We start from the raw sequence: 21766 nt of genomic DNA, 5'->3' as shown, positions 1-21766 counted from the left end.
AGTTTCTTTACAATCCAGACGAAAACTTCGAATCGTGTTAGATGGATGTCTAATCTTATAGAGATGTTTCACCTTACTAAGTCTTTCAAGTTTTCATTAGAATGTTAACGTTAAAAATATTCAATTAGATTCTTTCAAATTTTCAATCAGTTTCTAAGAAAAGTTCAAAATTTCTTTATATTCGAACTGTGTTAAGTAATAACTCAAAGTTGACTCACAAGGAGTCTTATAAAGAATCTATACTTTGAATTTAATAAGGGTAAAGTACACAAATAGTTCTCCGATTATAGAATAATATTTTGTTGAGTTTTTTGACTATTAAAAATTATAAAATGATCTCTCAATTATGAGAGTTGTTTTTTGAGTCCGTCGACTATTAAAAGTTATAAAATGGTCACCGATTATTCATTATTTTTCAAACTCATCATTTTTCTTTAAAAAATTAACGATGACTTGATCTGGGCGTTAATTTATTGTATGAGATATGATAAAATTTGACCTCATAATCTCAAATGATTATCATATCTCCGTCAGCATGTTAATGTCAAGCTCAAACTATCATTAATTTTTTAATGGAAAATAACGAGTTTGAAATATAATGAATAGTCGGATGACCATTTTGTAACTTTTAATAGTCATTGGACTCAATAAATCAACTCCATATAGTCTGAAGAATCATTTTATAACTTTTAATAGTCGAACTTATTAATATAACAGTTGGACAACTAGTTGTGTACTTTACCAATTTAATAAAGAATCTACAGGTAAGGTGAAACCTAAGTACACTAAATGACCAGAACACTCACGTTTTAAGTTTTTGCCAACCCTCCCAGTGACTCATTGACAGTGTTAGCATGTTTATGAATGCATTAATAGAATATTCTGCTACTTTGCTTCAGAAAATTAAATATTATGTTCTTATTTTTAATTAAATTAAATTAACGATGAAACAAATCATTGACAATGGGGTATATGTTTAGACATAATAAACAATTTAATACATGACAAAAAATACACGGTAAAAGTATTAAAATCTATATAAAATAGTAAAAGTATTAAAAAATATATAAAAATAGTTATTATTCTAAATTAAATCATTAAGATAAATTATATAATTTTTGTATTTTTCAACCCACACTGAAAACAAAACCAAGAATTTTGAGTTAAGGACTGATAAAAATTTAGAGATCAAAACTAAAAATTATATTATAAAAGTATTTAAACTGAGTCATTACTTTTTAAGAGAAAGAAAATCAAAATTTCCATTTAATTAATGATACTTAAAGGACATCAATTGAATTTTAATTTTTGGAAGGAGTTAAATATTAAATTTCACCTCTTTCAAGTAGCTCAAGGCCCCACTTCTTGGGGTATATGTTTGATCAATTTAATTTTTGTGTATTAAAAACTTAATAAACTAATTAAATCATAAAATTGAATAGATCAAACTATCAAAATAATTGAATTGAATTTTTTCCTAACCGAACTGAAATAACTAATAAACCAAATTAATATTTTATTTATAGAATAAAAAATTATCATCATAAAATTAAACCTTTATGCGCAATTAATTAAAGGAATGGTTTAAATTTGTTCATATCGATATTTAAATGAAGTTAATTAAAATCAATTTGTCATTTGAAAAGGCTTGGTTTGTGTAGACACTCATTTTCGTCTATATATATATATATATAGTAATATAGTATATTTTTTTAAAATGTTTTTTGAAAAATATAATATATAGTTTTCAAAAAAACGGTTTCCGAAAATATATATATAATATAGTTTTTTAAAAATGTTTTTGAAAACTTATATACAATATATAAGTTTTAAAACATTTTGAAAGTTATATAATATATAGTTTTGAAATCATTTTGAAAATATAATGTATAGTTTTTAAAAAACCATTTTTGAAAAATTTATATAATATATAGTTTTAAAAAACATTTTGAAAACTTATATTATATTTTTAAAATTATTTTTGAAAACTATATAATATATAGTTTTGAAAACGTTTTTAAGTATAATATATAGTTTAAAAAATATTTTTTTATATTATATACGCTATATTATTGTTATTATTATTTATTATTATTATTTCTTTTCATTTTATTCGTTTATTTAATTACATTTAATTTTATTTATCTTGTTTTGTGGTCTAGATCTAGGATCAGGTCTAAGTCCACTACTCGGGTCCAATAGATTTAGGGCCTAAACCAGTCTAAACCCTAAAATTAGGGTTTACTCATCCAAGCAGAGCAGCGTCGCGCAGAGGAGGTCAAGGGCCAAGTTACAAACGGTGCGAGATTTCCGGCCGAGATCCCCGTGACTGACCCATCCCGGGGTGGCCGGTCACAACGTCCACGAACGAGCCCCGTATTTCAGAAGTCACAAACGGCCGGTGGTGGGTATAAATATCCCACCACCCATCGACCAGAGGGGACAGGGTCACCACCACGAGAAAACAAAACAGTGAACAAACACTGCCAACAAACTATCTACACATAACCAACAAGATCACAAAACCCACAAGGCACCACAACCGAACAGAAAACCAACATCATCAAGCCAAGAACGAGGAACGTTGGACAGAAAACAAGGCATCCATCGAACACATCGAGGCCAAAAAAATAAGCCAACAACAGGACATACAGAGATCAACAAGACACAACCAGAACGAGAGCCACAAAAAATACCACTGTAGCAACAGAGAAACATAACAGAAACATATAACCTACGATTACGGTGAACATCAACCATCAACAAAAAAGAAGACATTCGGAGCAACACAAAATCGAAGAAAAAATAGCAACACAGCTACCGGAAATCGCAAGGGTTCGTCGAAAAAAAGGTAAAACCCGAAAGGTTTTTTAGATCTGCTCTGATAGAGGTGTTTTAGGACGTTTGAGGCTCGATTTTGGGTACAGGTAAGGCGGTGCGACGAGGATACCACCGGGCGGTGGCCTGAACTCGGCCAAGGAAGGAGAAAGGGGAGAGAGTTCTCATACTCTCTCTCCTTTCAATTTTGAAGTGAGGAGGAAAATGAAGCAAGTTGGGCCATTTTGGCCTTAGTAATGCAAATATATAATTGGAGTTGAAATGACGCAGTTTTTGCCCAACATGTACCCGTGTTTTCGAGACTTTAGGGGGTAATGGCGTTTTGGTCCCCGTATGTTTGTATACTTTTATTTCAGTCATTTCATTAAGTTTCATTCTATTTTATTTTGAGTCTTCATATTTCAATATTTATATTTTCGTCACTAACGTTTTTTTTTTCTTCAAAATTTAACCATTTTATTTATTATTTGTTCTTATTTTATTTCTCTATTTTTTGTGTGTTTCTTTTTTATCATTATTTTTTTACTTAACTTTACTTGTCTTCGGTTTCACCTATTTATCTATATATATATATATATATATATATATATATATATATATATATATATATATATATATATATATTACCTTTTTTTGTTTTCCTTTTTGTTTAATATTTTTTTCTTCTACTTATTTTTTTTACTTATTCCATTTTCCCTTTAATTTATCCAATATTTGTTTATTATTTGTTATCTAAGATTTTTTTTTACATTTTTTAGAAACTCCAGTCAATCAAAGGTGAACAATTCGAATCGAATACTTTTAAATTTTAATTTTAATTATAAATTTTCGCAATTAAGAGAACCGATAAATTAATTTATACCGAAAGGACGGTTCAAGGGTGCTAATCCTTCCTTGACCGTAACCGACTCCTGAACCCGACACGTTTCTCGTACAACGCGGATCAGGTAAGATGGTGTCCGACCCACCTAAATTCGTTTTAAAGTGGTCGGTGGCGACTTCAATTCACTTAATTTAAGTCGAAGCCCAATTCCGGGGTCCACCCGAAATACGGTTCCGACAGATTGGCGACTCTACTGGGGACATGCAAGTGAGTCAGGCCGAAATTAATTTTCGGTTGTCTTTTTTAGCGAAAGTTATAAATTTTAATTTATTTATTCGATTCTAATTATTTACATTTGATTATTTTTCAAGTAAATAGTTGTACTGACGTTTTTTAATGATTTCAGATTTTTCAAAATTGTCATCTCTAGCTCTATACTCGAGCTCCGAACCTTTTAAGTGGGGGTGAAAATGACGCCTTCGTGTGAATTTATTCACCGTATGGGCCTAGCAAGTAACCTTCGGGATTCATATACCTTATGCCTTCGTGTGAATTTATTTTCCGTATGGGCATAAGGGAATGTTTCCTCTCGAGTTTAACTTAGTTCACATAAGCTTGTAATGGGCTTAGGACAAAGGATCTGGCAAGCCCAAGGGGGCGCCAGCAAGGAGAACTCGAGTACCTTTTTAGAACCTAAACAGGGAGAGTACAGGGAATTAGAGCCCACCCCAAGACCTCATTCCAAACCCTAGGATGCTCTGTTTCCTGCTTTATTTTCTGTTCAAAGCATGCGACTAGGATTTGTTTAAATTAGCATGCGGGATAGAAATCGTGTCTGGGTAGGAATATTAAGCATGTTCGGGTAGATTATCATGTGGGGTAGGATTTTTTATTTTTTTTTATTTTTTTTGATTTACCTCACTAACCCCTTTTATTTTTTGTTCTATTTCATTTTTTTTCATCATTCGCATCATTTAAAACGAGGTGTTGATTCACCAAAAACGTGTTTGTTAAACATGAATAATCTGCATTAATGGACAAAGGGATTATAATACAAAGAGATAAAAAGCTCAGAAGCCCAGCCGTGGTCAAAGAACACTCGGAGGCAAAGGTCGTAGGGGCAAGACGAGGAAAATGTTACTGACCCGGAGAGTCCTTTCGAAAACTGCGAGAACAAGATGGTGAAACCCTAGCTAAGCTGGAGATCATTATTGATAAATTCTAGAAACAAGTCGATAAACTTCGGGTGGAGGGCTCTGATGGCACTTTCGTTTGGAATAAGCTCGACATAGAGTGAAAGCCGGAGATGCAGTTCTTCGAGACCTTTTTTTGGGGCAAGCAGCTCGTCACCTGCACAGGTTTAGCCAAAGGAACCAGAATGGTTTGACAGGATATTCAACCGGAAAAAAAGGCGGAAGACGAATCAACTTGTCAGAAGCTAGGCGGGATCTATACCATCAAAAAGTTTTCTGTCTCTTCAGACGTAACACTTTTGTCACCAATAAGGGTTATTCAGAATAACAGGCACATTTTTGGATCAATGCCTTGGATATTTCATGCATCATGCATTTAGACATTTTGCATTTTGTTATTTTTCTTTGCATTCACATTAACTAACATATACATGTTTCATCAAAAAGGAGCAAATACTGGATACACCACCTCAAGCATCAGACGCACCCCATCCGCATAACACCCGTTTGAAGAAGAAGAGGATAGAAGCCAGAATTACACAAATCGAGGAGAATATGTTGAAACTACAGAAAGAGCTAGAAGACAAGATAAACCAGAACAGTCGAAATACTCTGGAAACAATCACAGAGAACCAAGAGTCCTTGGTTGATAAGATCGCTGCCAAGTTAGTTGGCCTACAACAGACCAGTGCGCCTGGGGCAGGTTCACCGGAAGGGGTAACTATACAACCTATCCCGCAAGTGGTTATCTCACCTGAAATCTTACCAGAACTTCGAGGGGACTCATCTGCTGCAAAAGCGAAGCCCTCGTCCTCTGTATTTAACCCTAAGAACAATCCGGGTTATTATCATGTACAGGATTTGGACGAAGATGACAAACCGAAGAAGATGGAGGAAAAAACCAAACAATTGGAGGACCAAATGAAGGTAGTCAAAGGAGACCATGACTACCATGAAATCGATGCAGCGGAACTTAGTCTAGTCCCAGACTTGGTTCTTCCTCCGAAATTTAAGTCCCCGAAATTCGAGAAGTTTGACAGGAACGGTTGTCCATCCGCTCACATCACCATGTTCTGCCGAAAGATGACAGGATATGGAGGAAACGACCAACTCCTGATCCACTGCTTCCAAGAGAGTCTGTCGGGCTCAGCCATTCAGTGGTACAACCAGCTAAGCCGATCAAATATCAAGACCTGGAAAGACTTGGCCAAGTCATTTCTGGAACAATACAAGCATGTCAATGACATAAGACCAGATCGAGTTATGCTACAAAGCATGGAAAAGAAGCATAACGAGAGTTTCAGGCAATATGCACAGAAATGGAGGGACTTGGATGTGCAAGTTCATCCACCGTTGGACGAAAAAGAAACCCGAAAGCTCTTCGTACAGACCCTGAAGGCTCCATACTTCGGGCACCTGGTTACGATCACATCAGGAAGCTTTTCAGACTTGGTTATGGCCAGAGAAATGATTGAGTCGGCTATAAAGCAAGTCAAAATTAAGGATGAGGAGGCCAGTAAGAAACCTTCTATGCGAGAGCGGGATGGAGAGATTAACAACATCAACCATGCCAGTAAAGGTGTTACGATCTCAAAACCGAAATCAACTGCAGTTGTACCGTCAGGTACTTCTAAACTAGATTCCAGAGAACCAAGGAGGGAAATGGAGCATTTTGACCCTATTCCCATGAGCTACAAAGAGCTTTATCAGCAACTACTTGACACACATGTAGTGTCACCATACCCGATGGAACCCATGAAGCCCCCATACCCCAAGTGGTATGATGATAATGCGCATTATGAATATCACGGAGGTGTCCCAGGGCACACAATTTGAGAATTGTTACGCATTCAAAAGAGTCGTACAGAGGATGCGTAACCACAACTGGATCGACTTCAACAATTTAGGGGCATCCAAGTGAGGAATATCATTTCATCATTTGAGGCATTCTGTTTAAACTTGTTTTTTCCACTTTTTCTCAGGTTTTTGTAAGAATGTTTGAATCAATTTTATGCAATGAATCACATTTGCAAATTTGTAATCCTTTGAATATCATTTGAATTAAGAAACTCTATAAATGGTTCAAAGTTACAGATCTTTGATGAAGTAACATGATTTAAAAAACAAGGACTTTGACCTTATCCAAAATACACCCTCAAACACCGTACCATGCTCTTGGAATTAACCAATATAACATTTTCCTTTCATAAGGTGCGGACAACATGGGGCATCATTTGCATATGACAATTACTATGCTTTTCGTTTAAGACGTTAAATGACGATGATGATCTTTACAAATGAAATAGTCGAGTAGGTGGATCTAGTTTAGGTCAGTTGCTTGAAAATTGAACTCTAAAGATGAAATTTTTGACTTTCAACAACACCTAGACTATAACAGGTTCTTCTTGACAATCTTAAGAAATTAAATCCGTAAAGCTGAGCTATTCCACTAAGGCAATTGGTTATAGAGGTAATTTGAAAGCCCTGGCCTTATGAATATGTTACATTCAAACCATGACATTGCTCGAACACTTGGAAATTCGGTGTTTGCTCCACTGCTATTGTCCGGTTGAAGACTTTGTGATGAGATGAACCCTTCAGTGAACTTGATAAAACTGATTATAATGTTAAGTTGTCCCTCTAAAGCAATTGGTTAAAACTCCCCGGCTTTATGGATTCAGCTAGCCATATAACGACAAATTAAATCAAATTTATCTAAGCAAGAAATTTTCGGTAATAATGGGCTAAGGGAGTTAAGGAACACCTGTTATAGTCAACTACACACGAGCACTCAAGAATTTCATTTTTAGACCGATATTTTTTGCACTGCCTTTGTTAGAGGAGCCTACAAAGCTTGAACAAATGGAAGATTTCAGAGGACTGAAATAAAAGGTCTAGTAATTGATCATGCTAGTTGCGTCATTTTGTCCGCACACAATTGAAATTCCAAAGCATGTTGCGATATTTCAAAAAAATGACATTTTGGGTTACCAAAACCTTAGAAAGGAGGCCAACCTAAAGCCAACTCATCCATTTGAACATTTTTCAAAGAGTTGTAACTCTGAAAACATTAAAAGAGCTCTTGATTCCTTTGATATTCTTTGAACTCACGTTTACAATTTGATTCAATTGCGAATAATATTTTACAACATTTTTATCATGTTCCCTCCTAAAACAAGAAAAAGGGGAAAACATTTTTCAAACAGAACAATCTCAGATTTGAAAAGTCTGTAAAGCCAAAGCTCAAAAAGAGAATGGGGAACGATTGATTCCAAGGACTAGATTGGCAGACAAAGCACGAGACTTCATCCAAGAAATAACACATAATCCTTTCATGTTGCATGCATCTTAGACATACTTAGGTGCATCACATTCATCATTTTCGCATACATGATTTTTTGCATCTTTTAGAGTCAAGTTTCGACTTCAGGATGAAGGATACTTGATTCGCAAGCGCCTTTAAAGAACGACGGTGGTTGTTTAACTTAGCAGTGAGAAGTTACACCTCAACCGACATGACATGTCTATATATCTCAGAATCAATTTCAGATATATGCAAGGACCAGTTCAGATCAAATCCATTTCGGCTCAAACTCACCATGAGCAATATGTTTTCAGTTAATGTCTTCAAGCCAGATTTCAATTCCACGACGGAAGATATCCGGCTGAAGAAATGTATCAGTGGACTTTCTTGTGAAGGGAAGTCATACAAGAATCATATTACTTGGTTCAGACCCGCTCAGAGGAACCACCTGAAGAACTATGACGGGCTTAGACCTGTGAACGGAAGCCATTTTTTTAAAGATATCATTTACAGCATAACTCAAGGCTAGAAGGGTTATCTGTCACCAAAAGACCTTCGAGTTCGACTACGCTCAGCTCTAAGGCATATCATTTACAGCATAACTCAAAGCTAGAAGGGTTATCTGTGACAAAAAACCTTCGAGTTCGACTACGCTCAGCTCCAAGGCACATCATTTGCATCATAGCTTAAGTCGAGAAGAGTTATCTGCCAAAGACCCTCGAGTTTAATTACACTCAGATTCGAGGGCACATCATCTGCAGTACAACTTAAGTCTAGAAGGGTTATCTTCCAAAAAAAGACCTTAAAGTTCGACAACGCTCAGCTCCAAGGCACATCATTTACAGTATAGCTTAAGTCGAGAAGGGTTATCTGCCAAAGACCCTCAAGTTCGATTACACTCAGCTTTGAGGGCACATCATTTACAGCATAACTCAAGGTTATAAGGGTTATCTGTCACCAAAAGACCTTTGAGTTCGATTATACTCAACTTCGAGGGTACATCTTTTGCAATATAACTTAAGTCGAGAAGGGTTATCTACCAACCAAAGGCCTTTGAGTTCGACTACGCTCAGCTCAAAGGCACATCATTTGCAGCATAGCTTAAGTCGAGAAGGGCTATCTGCCTACCAAAGACCTTCGAGTTCGATTTCATTCAGCTCGATGACATCCCAATCACACTACTGTCCGGTTACAATCGAGGTTTTCAAGTCAATAATAAGACCTCAGTTAGCCGTGCCTTAGTGGTAAGAAACTGCTTTCCGACAACATAGCTTATGTCGAGAAAAGCTATATGTCAACGCCCGTCGAGTTCGATTCCATTCAGCTCGAGGGCTTATCAACCACATGGTGGAGTCAAAGAACTATTTTCCACTCGAATTTCCAACTAAGGTCTTTAAGCCGAGAAGAAGACCGAGACTGACTACATTTTGGCAACGAGAAGCCATATTCCGGTTTCAAATTCCGAACAATGGCTTCAATACCATGTCATTTCAAGATGGACTCGACTTCGCGACGGAGGAGCCATCTGCAACCCAGTTCGACAGGGAGTTATTCTTTAACTCCACCGAACGAAAATTTGTCTTTTTTATCTTCGTCCTATTTTTCGTTCCACAAAAAAAGACAAAGAGGGGCAGCTGTAGACACTCATTTTCGTCTATATATATATATATATATATATATATAGTAATATAGTATATTTTTTGAAAATGTTTTTGAAAAATATAATATATAGTTTTCAAAAAAACGGTTTCCGAATATATATATATAATATAGTTTTTTAAAAATGTTTTTGAAAACTTATATACAATATATAAGTTTTAAAACATTTTGAAAGTTATATAATATATAGTTTTGAAACCATTTTGAAAATATAATGTATAGTTTTTAAAAAACATTTTTGAAAATTTTATATAATATATAGTTTTAAAAAACATTTTTAAAAACTTATATTATATTTTTAAAATCATTTTTGAAAACTATATAATATATAGTTTTGAAAACGTTTTTAAGTATAATATATAGTTTAAAAAATATTTTTTATATATTATATACGCTATATTATTATTATTATTATTTCTTTCCATTTTATTCGTTTAATTTAATTTCATTTAATTTCATTTATCTTGTTTTGTGGTCCAGATCTAGGATCAGGTCTAAGTCCACTACTCGGGTCCAATAGATTTGAGGCCTGAACTAGCCTAAACCCTAAAATTAGGGTTTACTCATCCAAGCAGAGCAGCGCCGCGCAGAGGATGTCAAGGGTCAAGTTACAAACGACGCGAGATTTCCGGCCGAGATCCCTGGGACTGACCCATCCCGGGGTGGCCGGTCACAACAGCCACGAACGAGCCCCCGTATTTCAGAAGTCACAAACGATCGGTGGTGGGTATAAATATCCCACCACCCATCGACCAGAAGAGACATGGTCACCACCACGAGAAAACAAAACAGTGAACAAACACTGCCAACAAACCATCTACACAGAACCAACAAGATCACAGAACCCACAAGGCACCACAACCGAACAGAAAACCAACATCATCAAGCCAAGATATCAACGAGGAACGTTGGACAGAAAACAAGGCATCCATCGAACACATCGAGGCCAAAAAAAATAAGCCAACAACAGGACATACAGAGATCAACAAGACACAACCAGAACGAGAGCCACAAAAAAATACCACTGTAGCAACAGAGAAATATAACAGAAACATATAACCCACGATTACGCCGAACATCAACCATCAACAAAAAAGAAGACATTCAGAGCAACACAAAATCAAAGCAAAAATAGCAACACAGCCACCGGAAATCGCAAGGGTTCGTCGATAAAAAGGTAAAACCCGAAAGGTTTTTTAGATCTGCTCTGATAGAGGTGTTTTTAGGACGTTTGAGGCTTGGTTTCGGGTACACGGTAAGGAGGGGAACATTTTGAGGTTAAGTTGGGTTTTCTAGCCGCCACGAGCGGCGGCCGGAAGAGGCGGCGGTGCGACGAGGATACCATCGGGCGGTGGCCTGAACTCGGCCAAAGAAGGAGAAAGGGGAGAGAGTTCTCACACACTCTCTCTCTCCTTTCAATTTTAAAGTGAGGAGGAAAATGAAGCAGGTTGGGCCATTTTGGCCTTAGTAATGCAAATATATAATTGGAGTTGAAACGACGCAGTTTTTGCCCAACATGTACCCATGTTTTCAAGACTTTAGGGGGTAATGGCATTTTGGTCCCCTTATGTTTGTATACTTTTATTTCAGTCATTTCATTAAGTTTCATTCTATTTAATTTTGAGTCTTCATATTTCAATATTTATATTTTCATCACTAACATTTTTTTTTCAAAATTTAACCATTTTATTTATTATTTGTTCTTATTTTATTTCTCTATTTTTTGTGTGTTTCTTTTTTATCATTATTTTTTTACTTAACTTTACTTGTCTTCGGTTTCACCTATTTATCTTATATATATATATATATATATTACCTTTTTTTGTTTTCCTTTTTATTTAATATTTTTTTCTTCTACTTATTTTTTTTACTTATTCCATTTTCCCTTTAATTTATCCAATATTTGTTTACTATTTGTTATCTAACATTTTTTTTTACATTTTTTAGAAACTCCAGCCAATCAAAGGTGAACAATTCGAATCGAATACTTTTAAATTTTAATTTTAATTTTAAATTTTCGCAATTAAGACAACCGACAAATTAATTGGTACCGAAAGGACGGTTCAAGGGTGCTAATCCTTCATTGACCGTAACCGACTCCCGAACCCGACACGTTTCTCGTACAATGCAGATCAGGTAAGATGGTGTCCGACCCACCTAAATTCGTTTTAAAGTGGTCGGTGGCAACTCCAATTCACTTAATTTAAGTCAAAACTCAATTTCGGGGACAACCCAAAAGACGGTTCCGACAGTTTGGATGTCCAAAATTGAATTAATCATCTAAATTAACCTAAACAAATGCATATTGTATGCTGTCATAAACCATGCATTAATTTATAAAATTCTAATGACAGCTTTTATATTATTAAGTAAATTTCATATATAAGAAGGGCTTAAGTATACAAAAGGTGCCTACTCTATGTCCGTTTTTTCAATTTAGTGTCTAACGTTTATTTTGTTCCAGTTTAGTGTTTAATATTTTATATCGTTACTCAAAGTGTGGGTAAGGCATGACATACCATTAAGTTTGGCCGTTAATCTGTTAAAAATGTCATATGGCATATTTTTATATTTAAAAATGATTTCTGAAAATAATAAATTAATTAAAATGAAAAATTAAACCTTTTAACTTTTTACCCATTAGCCTCAAATCATTTTCTCCTCTCCCCTTCACTCTGTTCCCATTCCTTCTGGATAATCTGAAAATTTGCAAGGAACCCTAATAATTCCCGTTTATCATTGCAATTGAGGAATGTGAAATCTGTTACTACCGAAAGCGAACAAAAAAATCGATTCCTTTTTATTTTTCAATCAAACTCATTAGAGTTAAGGAAGAAGTACCGTCGAAGAAGTGAAAGTGTTAGTCAAGGTCAAGTTTAAAGATAAGTCTAAAAAAGAAGTTTATGTGTGGTTTTGATTTTAATGGTGTAAGAATTTGCAATGGAAAACCCAGATTTTGCTTTGCAAAAATTGGCGTTCCTATTTTGAGTTCTAATTGAAGGACAGTGCTTCGAAGAAAAACAAAGGGTACCTAGAGAAAAAAAACTCAGAAGCTATGGATGGTAAAACTACTCGATCTCGGATCAAAATTTTAAGATTGTTTTAAACATTTGTGTTAATTAACGTTTTCCCTTTTGGCCTTTTGGTATTAAGGTTATTTTTTTTTAATTTCCTCAATTGAGAGTTTACTATAATATGTAAATAAACTTGCATATATGGAGAAATGTTTGGGAAAAAAGTTAGCAGCTAGATGTGCACATTTGTCGGATTTCAATCCGATCCGGATCAGTTTTTATCCGATCCGATTTTTTCCCATAGAAAAAAAACCGGTTTATAAAATAACCGGTTCGGTTTCTAACCGGTTTGGAGGGTCGGATATCCTAACCGGTGTAACCGATTTCGGTTTTAAAAAAACCGGTTTTTTTAAAAATCCGATTATAAAAAACCGATTTTAATATTCCAGATTGCTCATAGGGAACCGATTCCCCCCCAAGGGGGTACCGATTCCTCACTGAATGGTTTGGCTCCGAGATTTCCAGAATGCTCGGAGGGAACTGATTCCCCCATAGGGGGTACCGATTCCCCCTATTCAACGGTCGAAATATTTGAATTTTACACTTAGGGAACCGATTCCCTATGAGAGGAAACTGATTCCCTATGAGAGGGTACCGATTCCCCCACGCTCCAAGCATTTTTATTAAATGTTTTCACACTTAAACGGCTATATTATCTTCATTAATTATCACTAACGTTCAGAAGTGATTCAAGGTGTATTTAAGCAAGCTTAGAAGCCATTGATCAAAGACAAGAAACATCAAGCAACTAGAATCAAGAGAGAATCAAAGAGAAAGCATCAAACATCAAGTTCGATAAATTCAAATACTTAATTGAAATACTTAATTAACTTAACATAATTGAAATACTTAAATACTTCCAAGTTTGATAAATTCAAATACTTAAAAACTTCCAAGTTCGATAAATTCAAATACTTAAAAACTTCAAGTTCGATAATTGAAACAAAGTTTACGATAATTGAAATAAAGTTATAAAATAAACTATATTGCCATCTCTTTTTCATCATCTTCGCCTTCTTCGTTTGGAGGGGATATTCCAAGTTCGACTTCTTCAATGTGTAAGTTTGCTTCCAAATCGGCATCAATTACATCTTCTAGGGTGGTGATATGTTGCTTACGAGCCGCTCCATCCAAATAATCCTTTAAACAAATGCATACTTCCACCAACTCGGGACTTAGTCTTGATCTCCGTTGCGATATAACCCTGCCACTAACAGAAAAAGCGGATTCCGAAGCTACCGTAGAAGCTTGGACGGTTAGTAAATCACGGGCCATGGCGGCTAGAATCGGAAATTGTGCTTCCTTTTCTTTCCACCAAGCCAAAATATCCAAACTTTCAAACTCTTCAAATGTCATTTTTGATAGAAAATCGCATGACATGTAATTTCCCAACTCGCTACTTGGGGTGGTAGTACGTGATCGTTTGGATTGGGAATTTACAAGAGTGTTAAAAAGATTCAAATTTATGTTACTTGGACGTCTACTAGATGATTCCGCATTCATTCTCATTTGATCGTGTATTACACTACTTGATCCGTATTTAGTTAAATAAATTGCAAACATGTCTCGAAAACATTTGTTAAAATAATTTATTTGGTTTTGGACAAAGTTGGGTTCTTCATCGGTTAGATTAAAAGCAAACGCAATTTGTTCAATTAGTGTTTCAACCCCACCAACATTTAACGTTGGGTTTAAAGCGGCGGCACAAGTAAAAATGGGGGGAATCTCCTTAAAATATTTTAAAAGTTTTTCCTTCATTGCAAAGCCAATTTCTTGAAAAACTTCGGTTTCAAATTCAAAGTCATTTAGTCGGGTAGACAACAAAAATATTTGATTAAGAACCAACGGGCTAGTAGGGTAATAAACACCGGATAAAAAAGTTGTTGCATTTTTAAAAACCTCAAGCAAATCGGTTATTTTGGCTATAGTTTCCCAACTCGAATCCGGATAAAAACCGGTTTAGGTTTTTTCTCCAAACCGGTCTAGGTTTTTTTCTCCAAACCGATTAAAATAACCGGTTTAAAAAAATCCGATCCGGTTAAAAAAAACCGGTTTTTTCCAAATCCGATTTCGGATATTTTTTTCGCAAAATCGGATATTCAGATTTTTTGTGCACCCCTATTAGTAGCATCTGTAAATTTGTTTTTTAACCCCGATGGGTTGTTGGGAAAATGAAGAAATGTAAAATTCTAACCATGATTTTTGTTTCCAGCAAAAAAGTTAGGATTTTCTTCTTGAATTGTAGTCTTGTTTGCTTTAGAGTAATTTTGTTTTTAAGTTTTACTTTTAATGATTTAATGTTGTTTAGGGTACATTAGAGTGAAGTGCATTTTAATTAATTTCTTATTTTCAAAAATCATTTTTTAATATTAAAACATATTCCAGCGTGGCATTTTTAATGAATTAACGGCTAAACTTAACGGTCATTCATGACTTGACCCATTTTGAATAACGAAATTAAACATTAGACACCAAACTGGAACAAAATAAACGTTAGACACTAAACTAGAAAAAGGGACATAGATTAGACACCTTTTATATATTTAAGCCTATAAGAAGAATTGAAAGGCAAAAGACAGTACAATCATCCAGAATTGCATGTACATATAAAATACGTACCCAACATTCACTTGCATCTTCCCATCAACCAAAACAAGAAACTTGCTTGATATCTAGAAATCAATGAATTAATCTCACCACCCACGCCTTTCAACTCTCACACCCCCACCATTAGAGAGCATATTACCTATAGAATTGCAATACTACATATTTATACTCCGCTCTAGTTAGAAGTTGGTCGCCATCATAACTTATTCTCTACCCAGAACTACGCTATCGGCAACAAAAAAAACGAAAATCACCAAAGGTGCACGAGTTATAAGATGGGTCAGTGTCATAAATTTTCCATGGACTATGGCTAACTTTCATAGAATTACCTTAGAAAAAGGGTGGAGAATCTCCAACTTAAGAAGCTGAGATTTGATTGCACTGGGGCTTCGAAGCCTGATGAGCTTCTCTCTCGAACCATTTGGAGTAAGGGAAAGAAGTGCAATATTTTCTGACAGTGATAAACTTTTACAATGAAACCGATAGGCCTCTCACCTCATGACAGTATAGGAGGGAACTCAATCGTTTCTGTATCTAACCAAAAACCCCTTCTTCCTGGCAGACTCATTTTCTGATAGTGATCTGCCCCACTTGGACCCAATTGAGAAGTGGCGTTTCAAGAAAGATTTTGTCAAGGAGCTTCTCCAGCTTGAACTGGGTTCTAACTTCAGAGCTTTTCCTTCTCGCTTGGCACTTTGTTGATGGTTAAAATCATTACAACCAACTTCAACAAAGCTATCTTTAACTCTATTCTTGAATAACTTAAGACGTCTTGCCATCAACTCCGCTTCACCTCTCAAAGCTTTTCTGTATATCTTTGAGACCTGCTTTTCTCCAATCATACATATTGGGCAGGCTGGGTCATATTTCTCAGTCTCTGGTGTCATTGTCTCCAAGCATTCAGCATGATAAACATGTCCACAGATAAGTACCGCAGCAACTGAAATTTCATTGTTGCCCAATGAAGATCTCTCAGCCAAAAGCTTCGAGCAAGCCCCACAAGTTTGTGCATCTATGGATGGAGAATATGAGAACCTGCTGCTACATTGACTTATCTTGCCATCACCGGAACCAAAGTGTTCACTATCAAAAGACAACCTTTCTCTTTGAGAAGATGCCACAAGCTCAGAAAAAGTGCGCATGGACCAGCCATCACAAGAGCCACCGTAAGATCCAGCTGTCAAGTCATTGCTACATGTGGAGAGCACAAAAGATGACCTTCCTTCAGACATTGAATAATTATTTGGTGATTTCAGTCCGAGGATTCGACTATCAGAGACCTGCCTCAATAGCCGGTGCCCAGGTGAAAAGCAAGCACGTCTAGATGGGGTGGAATTGGAAGGAAGTAAATGACCACGGCCAGAAAAAGTTTTTGTAATTGGTGGTGAGAATGGTGAAGGTACACAAAATGATAGCTTTGGTGCAGATGAATCCACAATATCTGGTGATTCTGCCAAATTCTTTGCCTGAGAATAATCAGATGAGTGTGGTAAAGACCATCAAAAAGGGTAGAACAGGCTAGAGGATAAAGAGACATTACACAAGCTTTTTGCTTGTGCAACCATTGAGACTTACCTCAGTGGAATAATTGCTTGCCCTTGATATTTCTGCAGCAACAACACAGTAATATCAAACTCAGCACAAACAATAATAGCAAAGTGGGAACTGGTAACAAGCCCTATTGCCAAAAACTGCATCAGGAGAACAAAGAATAGGAGTAGGCAATAACACAATGCATATAACTAATAAATAAATAAACACGATGTTTTATGTTCATTCATATGATACTTAATTCAACTACTCAATACCATGCAATCCTGCAACCTAAAGGTGCATTAGTTGGGATTAGAAGACCATTAGAGTCTTCTGCATACAATAGACAAAATTATATATGACATAATTTCCAAACAATGAACATAGAACAAAAGTTCTAAGCAAAAGTTTCCTGAAATTTCATGTACGGTCAAGAATATTGATAAGTTACTTGAATATTAGCAAATAAATTTACCTGAAGAGGGGTTCATCATATTCCTTCCCGTAACTTCATGGATTGGCGATTTTTGAGAAGTGGGTGTTTCATAGTTCTCAATCCCAAGTGCACTTCCTTGATCGGAAACCTTACGCCTGCCAGAACCTAATGTCCCTCTCCTCTCCATGCTAACATTTCTGCTAACTCTATTAGACATCTGATAAGAAGGCTCTTCTATTTCATCAGCCACGCATCTTTGATTATCCCGGCGGAGACTCCATGAAGGCGAACATGTCAGATTTCTATGCAAAGTCTCACCTCCAGTTCTCTTTGGAAGGGTTCTGTCCCTTGCAGCTACGCAACAAACTGAACCCATAATCACTCATATACCTCAAAAAAGAATACTATTACAAATTCACACCACCGATTCTAGAACAGGAAACACAAGGTGAAGTACTGCAGAGAAGATAAACAGCAAGTATTTCCTGTAATACATAAATATTCTTTTAGGAAAAAACAACGGCGCAATATGTGGATTTCATAATTCAGAAAGATAAAACCAATGCAAATAACTAAACAAATTCAACACAACTACATGAAACTAACCACACTAGACTGGCTGAGTATTGTTTTTTAAAAAATAACAAATTTATTTCATTTCCCTAATTATTATTCCACGAGCTATTCCAAGAGCTAAAGAAAGGAGAAGTTTAGCATAAAAAATGAAAATGCAGTTAGTTACTTAGGACTTGAGAGTTATATGCTTTTAGGCAAAAACAACAAAGTGAAATTGAAAAATAATTAGTCACGAATAACACAGTTAAGCTGAGGTAAAAAAAATAATAGCGAAAAACCCCAGCTAGTTGAGACCATCTTCCTCAATTAATCATCCATACACCTGACGAACTCCAAATTTAGAATAAAATAATGTAAATTAAAACATTTAAGATGCCACTGTTTATATAATTAAAGCCTTCAACTACTTGAGAGCATAATTTTCGTTCGACTTTTACTAACTTAAAAAATTAAAAGAAGCAAAGAATCGTCGGTTCGAACATTTACAAGCTCTACCAAAAATCAAAAGTTGGAAGAAATCTGAATAACAAAAAGGGGGGGCGAGCTTCAATCAGGGCTCAGAAACGGCACTGTTTCGTATTCCACACTGAAATGATTCAAGCATTTCGACAGGAGAAAAATCGCATCCATAAAAAAGCGAAAATAACAAAATAATTAATTTAAAAGAAACTTACAGATTCAACAGTCAGACAGTCATACGGATGAAGAGAGATGGAGAGATTCGAACGGCGTCGAAAACTCCGATGGCGGTCAGAGAGGAACGGCGATGTCCACGATTGAACAACGAGAGAGAAAGAGTTGGTCAAAGGTCACGGATGGGGAACTGTGCCACGTCTATTCCAAGTGCAATTTCTGCTGCTTTTAACGCTCCTTCTCTTTATTTTTCTGCTGCCTTTTAATTTTTTTATTTATAGGGTAAATTCTATATATGACCAATTAACTATTTAGCTTTTCATTTTGACCGTCAGACTTTATTTTTATCAATCAGACTCCTTAATTATTTAAACATCGTCTATCAAGTCACGTAAGCTACTCCATAAAATATTAATGGAACATGATTTGATTGGAAACATTTAAATAGTTATGTAGTTTGATTGATAAAATTAAAAGATTAATGGTTAAAATAAAAATAAGTAATAGTTAAGTGATTATAAGTATAATTTACCCTTATTTCAATAAAGAAAAATGCATCTTTGTTATTTTGTGTGTGTTTGCTTTTATATATTCTCGGGATTCTAAAACATGACTCGTCAATATAAGGTTATAAAATAATAAAAAATTTATTAAGTGTTTAATAATTTAGGTTTGATAAAATAATATTTTATATTAAAATCGAAAATATTATATTTTTATAATATAATCTCGAAAATTATTTGATCAAAAATACAAAAATTAAAATATAAAAAACAAAAAACCGAAGTTAATCGAACCATACATGTAACCACTAAACACAAGAAAAAATTCAACGTAAATAGAACCCTAATCATTCTTTATATTGAAGCAGAAATAGAGGATCGTTAACAAATGTATGCAAAATGATGTCAGAGAAATATTTATTTATAAGGTAAATTATGTGAATAGTTCTTTTTGTTTAGGGTTTATCCGATTTTGATCACTAATTTAAAAATTAAAGATAAATGATTCCTAATATTATTGGTCCGTCCGACTTAAATTTCTTCTTCGTTAGTCCTTAACGAATATGTGACATAGTCGAAGGACTAAAATCAAATGAATTGATTTTAATATATGAATATGACTGATTTACAATTTTTAACACAGTGGTGTATGAATCTGTTGAAAAGCTTTTTTCCATTGCCGGGAATTGAACCCGGGCCTCTGGGTGAAAGCCAGATATCCTAACCACTGGACGACAATGGAAGACGCTGTTAATTGTTATTTTCATTATATTCTCCGTCAGACACATAGAAAGCAATAATAATAGTCACAAACGTCCCTTTCATGTCATGGAAGATCCTTGCATTCATCTGATCCTTCGAAGTTACAATGATGGTTCGGGATTACAAATTATTATTCTTTCAAATATGACAGTTACCCTTGGATATATGGGTATTTCAATCATTATACAGTCTCTTTCTTTCTCCGGTTCCAGGCTTGTTTCTTCAACTGGTATGCCCCCGTGATGGTCTTTAATGAAATAATAATTAATTGTATTCAAACAATTTCAAAATCGGAAATATACAACTAAGAATCACATTTTTAGGTAATTTGCAGGTCGAAAGAAGCTACGGAAAAAGTTTTATCACTTACAAACTGAAACACTTATGGCTGTCAAAAGATCTGTGGTAATGCCAACTAGTAGTCCATTAAGGACATACCTCTCAATATCCCTTATAACATCATCTTTCTCAAGACATGCACACATCATGAAATTCCATCCCAAGTCCCACATACAATTCAAATCGGGTTCCTTGTAGTTGACATCGACCTCAACCATTTCCGGTAGGTAGTCTTTGAAGGAAGTATCTCCCTTCCGTATAACTTCAACTTATCAAAATCTTTACACATTTTGCTCGACCATGTTGTCCATGGATTTTGCTTAGTTTGAAGCGACGATCGATGCTTTCAAAAATGGGTGAGCACTTAGTTCCTGCCTTCTTCCTTTCCTTTTCATTACTTCGTAGCCACAGTCCAGGACGAGCTTGCTTTCTTGCTCATGATAGTTTCCACCATTTCCGAGCAGACTGGTCATAGGAATGCTGACCTTGAAAAGCGCCTTTGCAGTGTTCATAAGTAGTTGGCTTTCCATAAGTATATGCTTGAATTGATCTTCACTTTCTGTCAATGGCTCTGGCGTCTCTGATGTATAAATTCTTTGATGCTGTGGCTTTTCATAAACATTTGCTTCAGTGGTTCCTTCTTCCCAAGGCACCCACCAGACTAGAAGTATAAAACGAAAACACCTTGATGCTGCCATGATTATGGCCTTGATTATTAGAAAGATTAGTAGAAAATTCAGGGTTCCCTAAGAGGGAGGTATAGTATAATTAAGTTTTTATGGTTGTTGAACCTAATGTGATTTATAAGTTGAAGGGGGAAATGTGTGAAAAGAATGGATCAGATGCACTATTCTTAAATTGGCTCTTCCAAAATCAGGTTGTTGATCTTGCTGTTCATTTGCAACCATTGGCACTGAAGCTTGAGCCTCCATAAGATCAAAAGAGTTGACAAATATTCATTTATATACATTGAAGCAGGGAAAAGAAAATAGATGGAATTTGCGGTAGGACTGGTTTGGTTAGTAAAGTCAATAAAAATAAATTCCATTGCCGGGAATTGAACCCGGGTCTCCTGGGTGAAAGCCAGATATCCTAACCACTGGACGACAATGGATTGATACTCTTGGTTTTCTCTTAGAAAATTAAATCGAAAGCATATATTTCATTAGCTCATGCAAGTTTAGGTTCCGGTATCAAGTCAGTTCAATTTCATCTCAGAAATTATGCCTGTGTTTTCCATATAGTTTTGCTGCCATATTTATGATATTTATATTCATGTCATTTTAATTGCATCCAATCATTCCACTACATTATTAAATACCATTATAATATTCTCACTTGAACTTCTATTCATAATCATAACGAACATAAATTCTTACTAACTATAATATTTATAAAATATTAAAAATTTGAATAAAATGAACTTAAGTAGTTAAATAATTTGTTATTATTCCTTAGGTTCTGGATTTGAACATCACATTTGTAA

At 35.2% G+C, this 21766-nt stretch overlaps 1 protein-coding gene and 2 non-coding genes across 3 annotated transcripts; all 3 read right to left on the bottom strand.

Annotated features, from left to right (window-relative positions):
• Nucleotides 1-15480: 15480 nt before the first annotated feature.
• On the bottom strand, nucleotides 15481-18922 carry LOC120182401. The gene is made up of 4 exons (XM_039187390.1): nucleotides 18718-18922; nucleotides 17507-17952; nucleotides 17074-17105; nucleotides 15481-16964 (listed from the first exon to the last, which is right to left on the bottom strand). Exons 2-4 carry the CDS (start codon nucleotides 17841-17843, stop codon nucleotides 16017-16019), a joined length of 1317 nt encoding a protein of 438 aa, XP_039043321.1. The 5' UTR covers nucleotides 17844-17952; nucleotides 18718-18922; the 3' UTR covers nucleotides 15481-16016.
• A 928-nt stretch (nucleotides 18923-19850) lies between these two features.
• Nucleotides 19851-19921, bottom strand: TRNAE-UUC. The gene has a single exon. It is a non-coding gene; the product is annotated as a tRNA-Glu (tRNA).
• A 1401-nt stretch (nucleotides 19922-21322) lies between these two features.
• TRNAE-UUC lies at nucleotides 21323-21394 on the bottom strand. Its single transcript has one exon. It is a non-coding gene; the product is annotated as a tRNA-Glu (tRNA).
• Nucleotides 21395-21766: the final 372 nt, after the last annotated feature.

The sequence above is a fragment of the Hibiscus syriacus genome, unplaced genomic scaffold (genome assembly GCF_006381635.1).
Source record: "Hibiscus syriacus cultivar Baekdansim isolate YM2019G1 unplaced genomic scaffold, ASM638163v2 tig00112649_pilon, whole genome shotgun sequence".
In the NCBI taxonomy this organism is placed as follows: Eukaryota; Viridiplantae; Streptophyta; class Magnoliopsida; order Malvales; family Malvaceae; genus Hibiscus; species Hibiscus syriacus.
Note: the sequence above shows the minus strand (reverse complement) of the source record. Positions and strands in the feature narration are given on the sequence as shown.

What these genes read in the sequence shown, in the direction of transcription:
- LOC120182401 (XM_039187390.1), bottom strand. Translation starts at nt 17,843, where the DNA reads ATGGGTTCAGTTTGTTGCGTAGCTGCAAGGGACAGAACCCTTCCAAAG. An exon ending in TATGATGAACCCCTCTTCAG is followed by an intron (nt 17,106 to 17,506) that starts GTAAATTTATTT and finishes TTGTTGCTGCAG; the next exon opens with AAATATCAAGGGCAAGCAAT. An exon ending in CAAGCAATTATTCCACTGAG is followed by an intron (nt 16,965 to 17,073) that starts GTAAGTCTCAAT and finishes GATTATTCTCAG; the next exon opens with GCAAAGAATTTGGCAGAATC.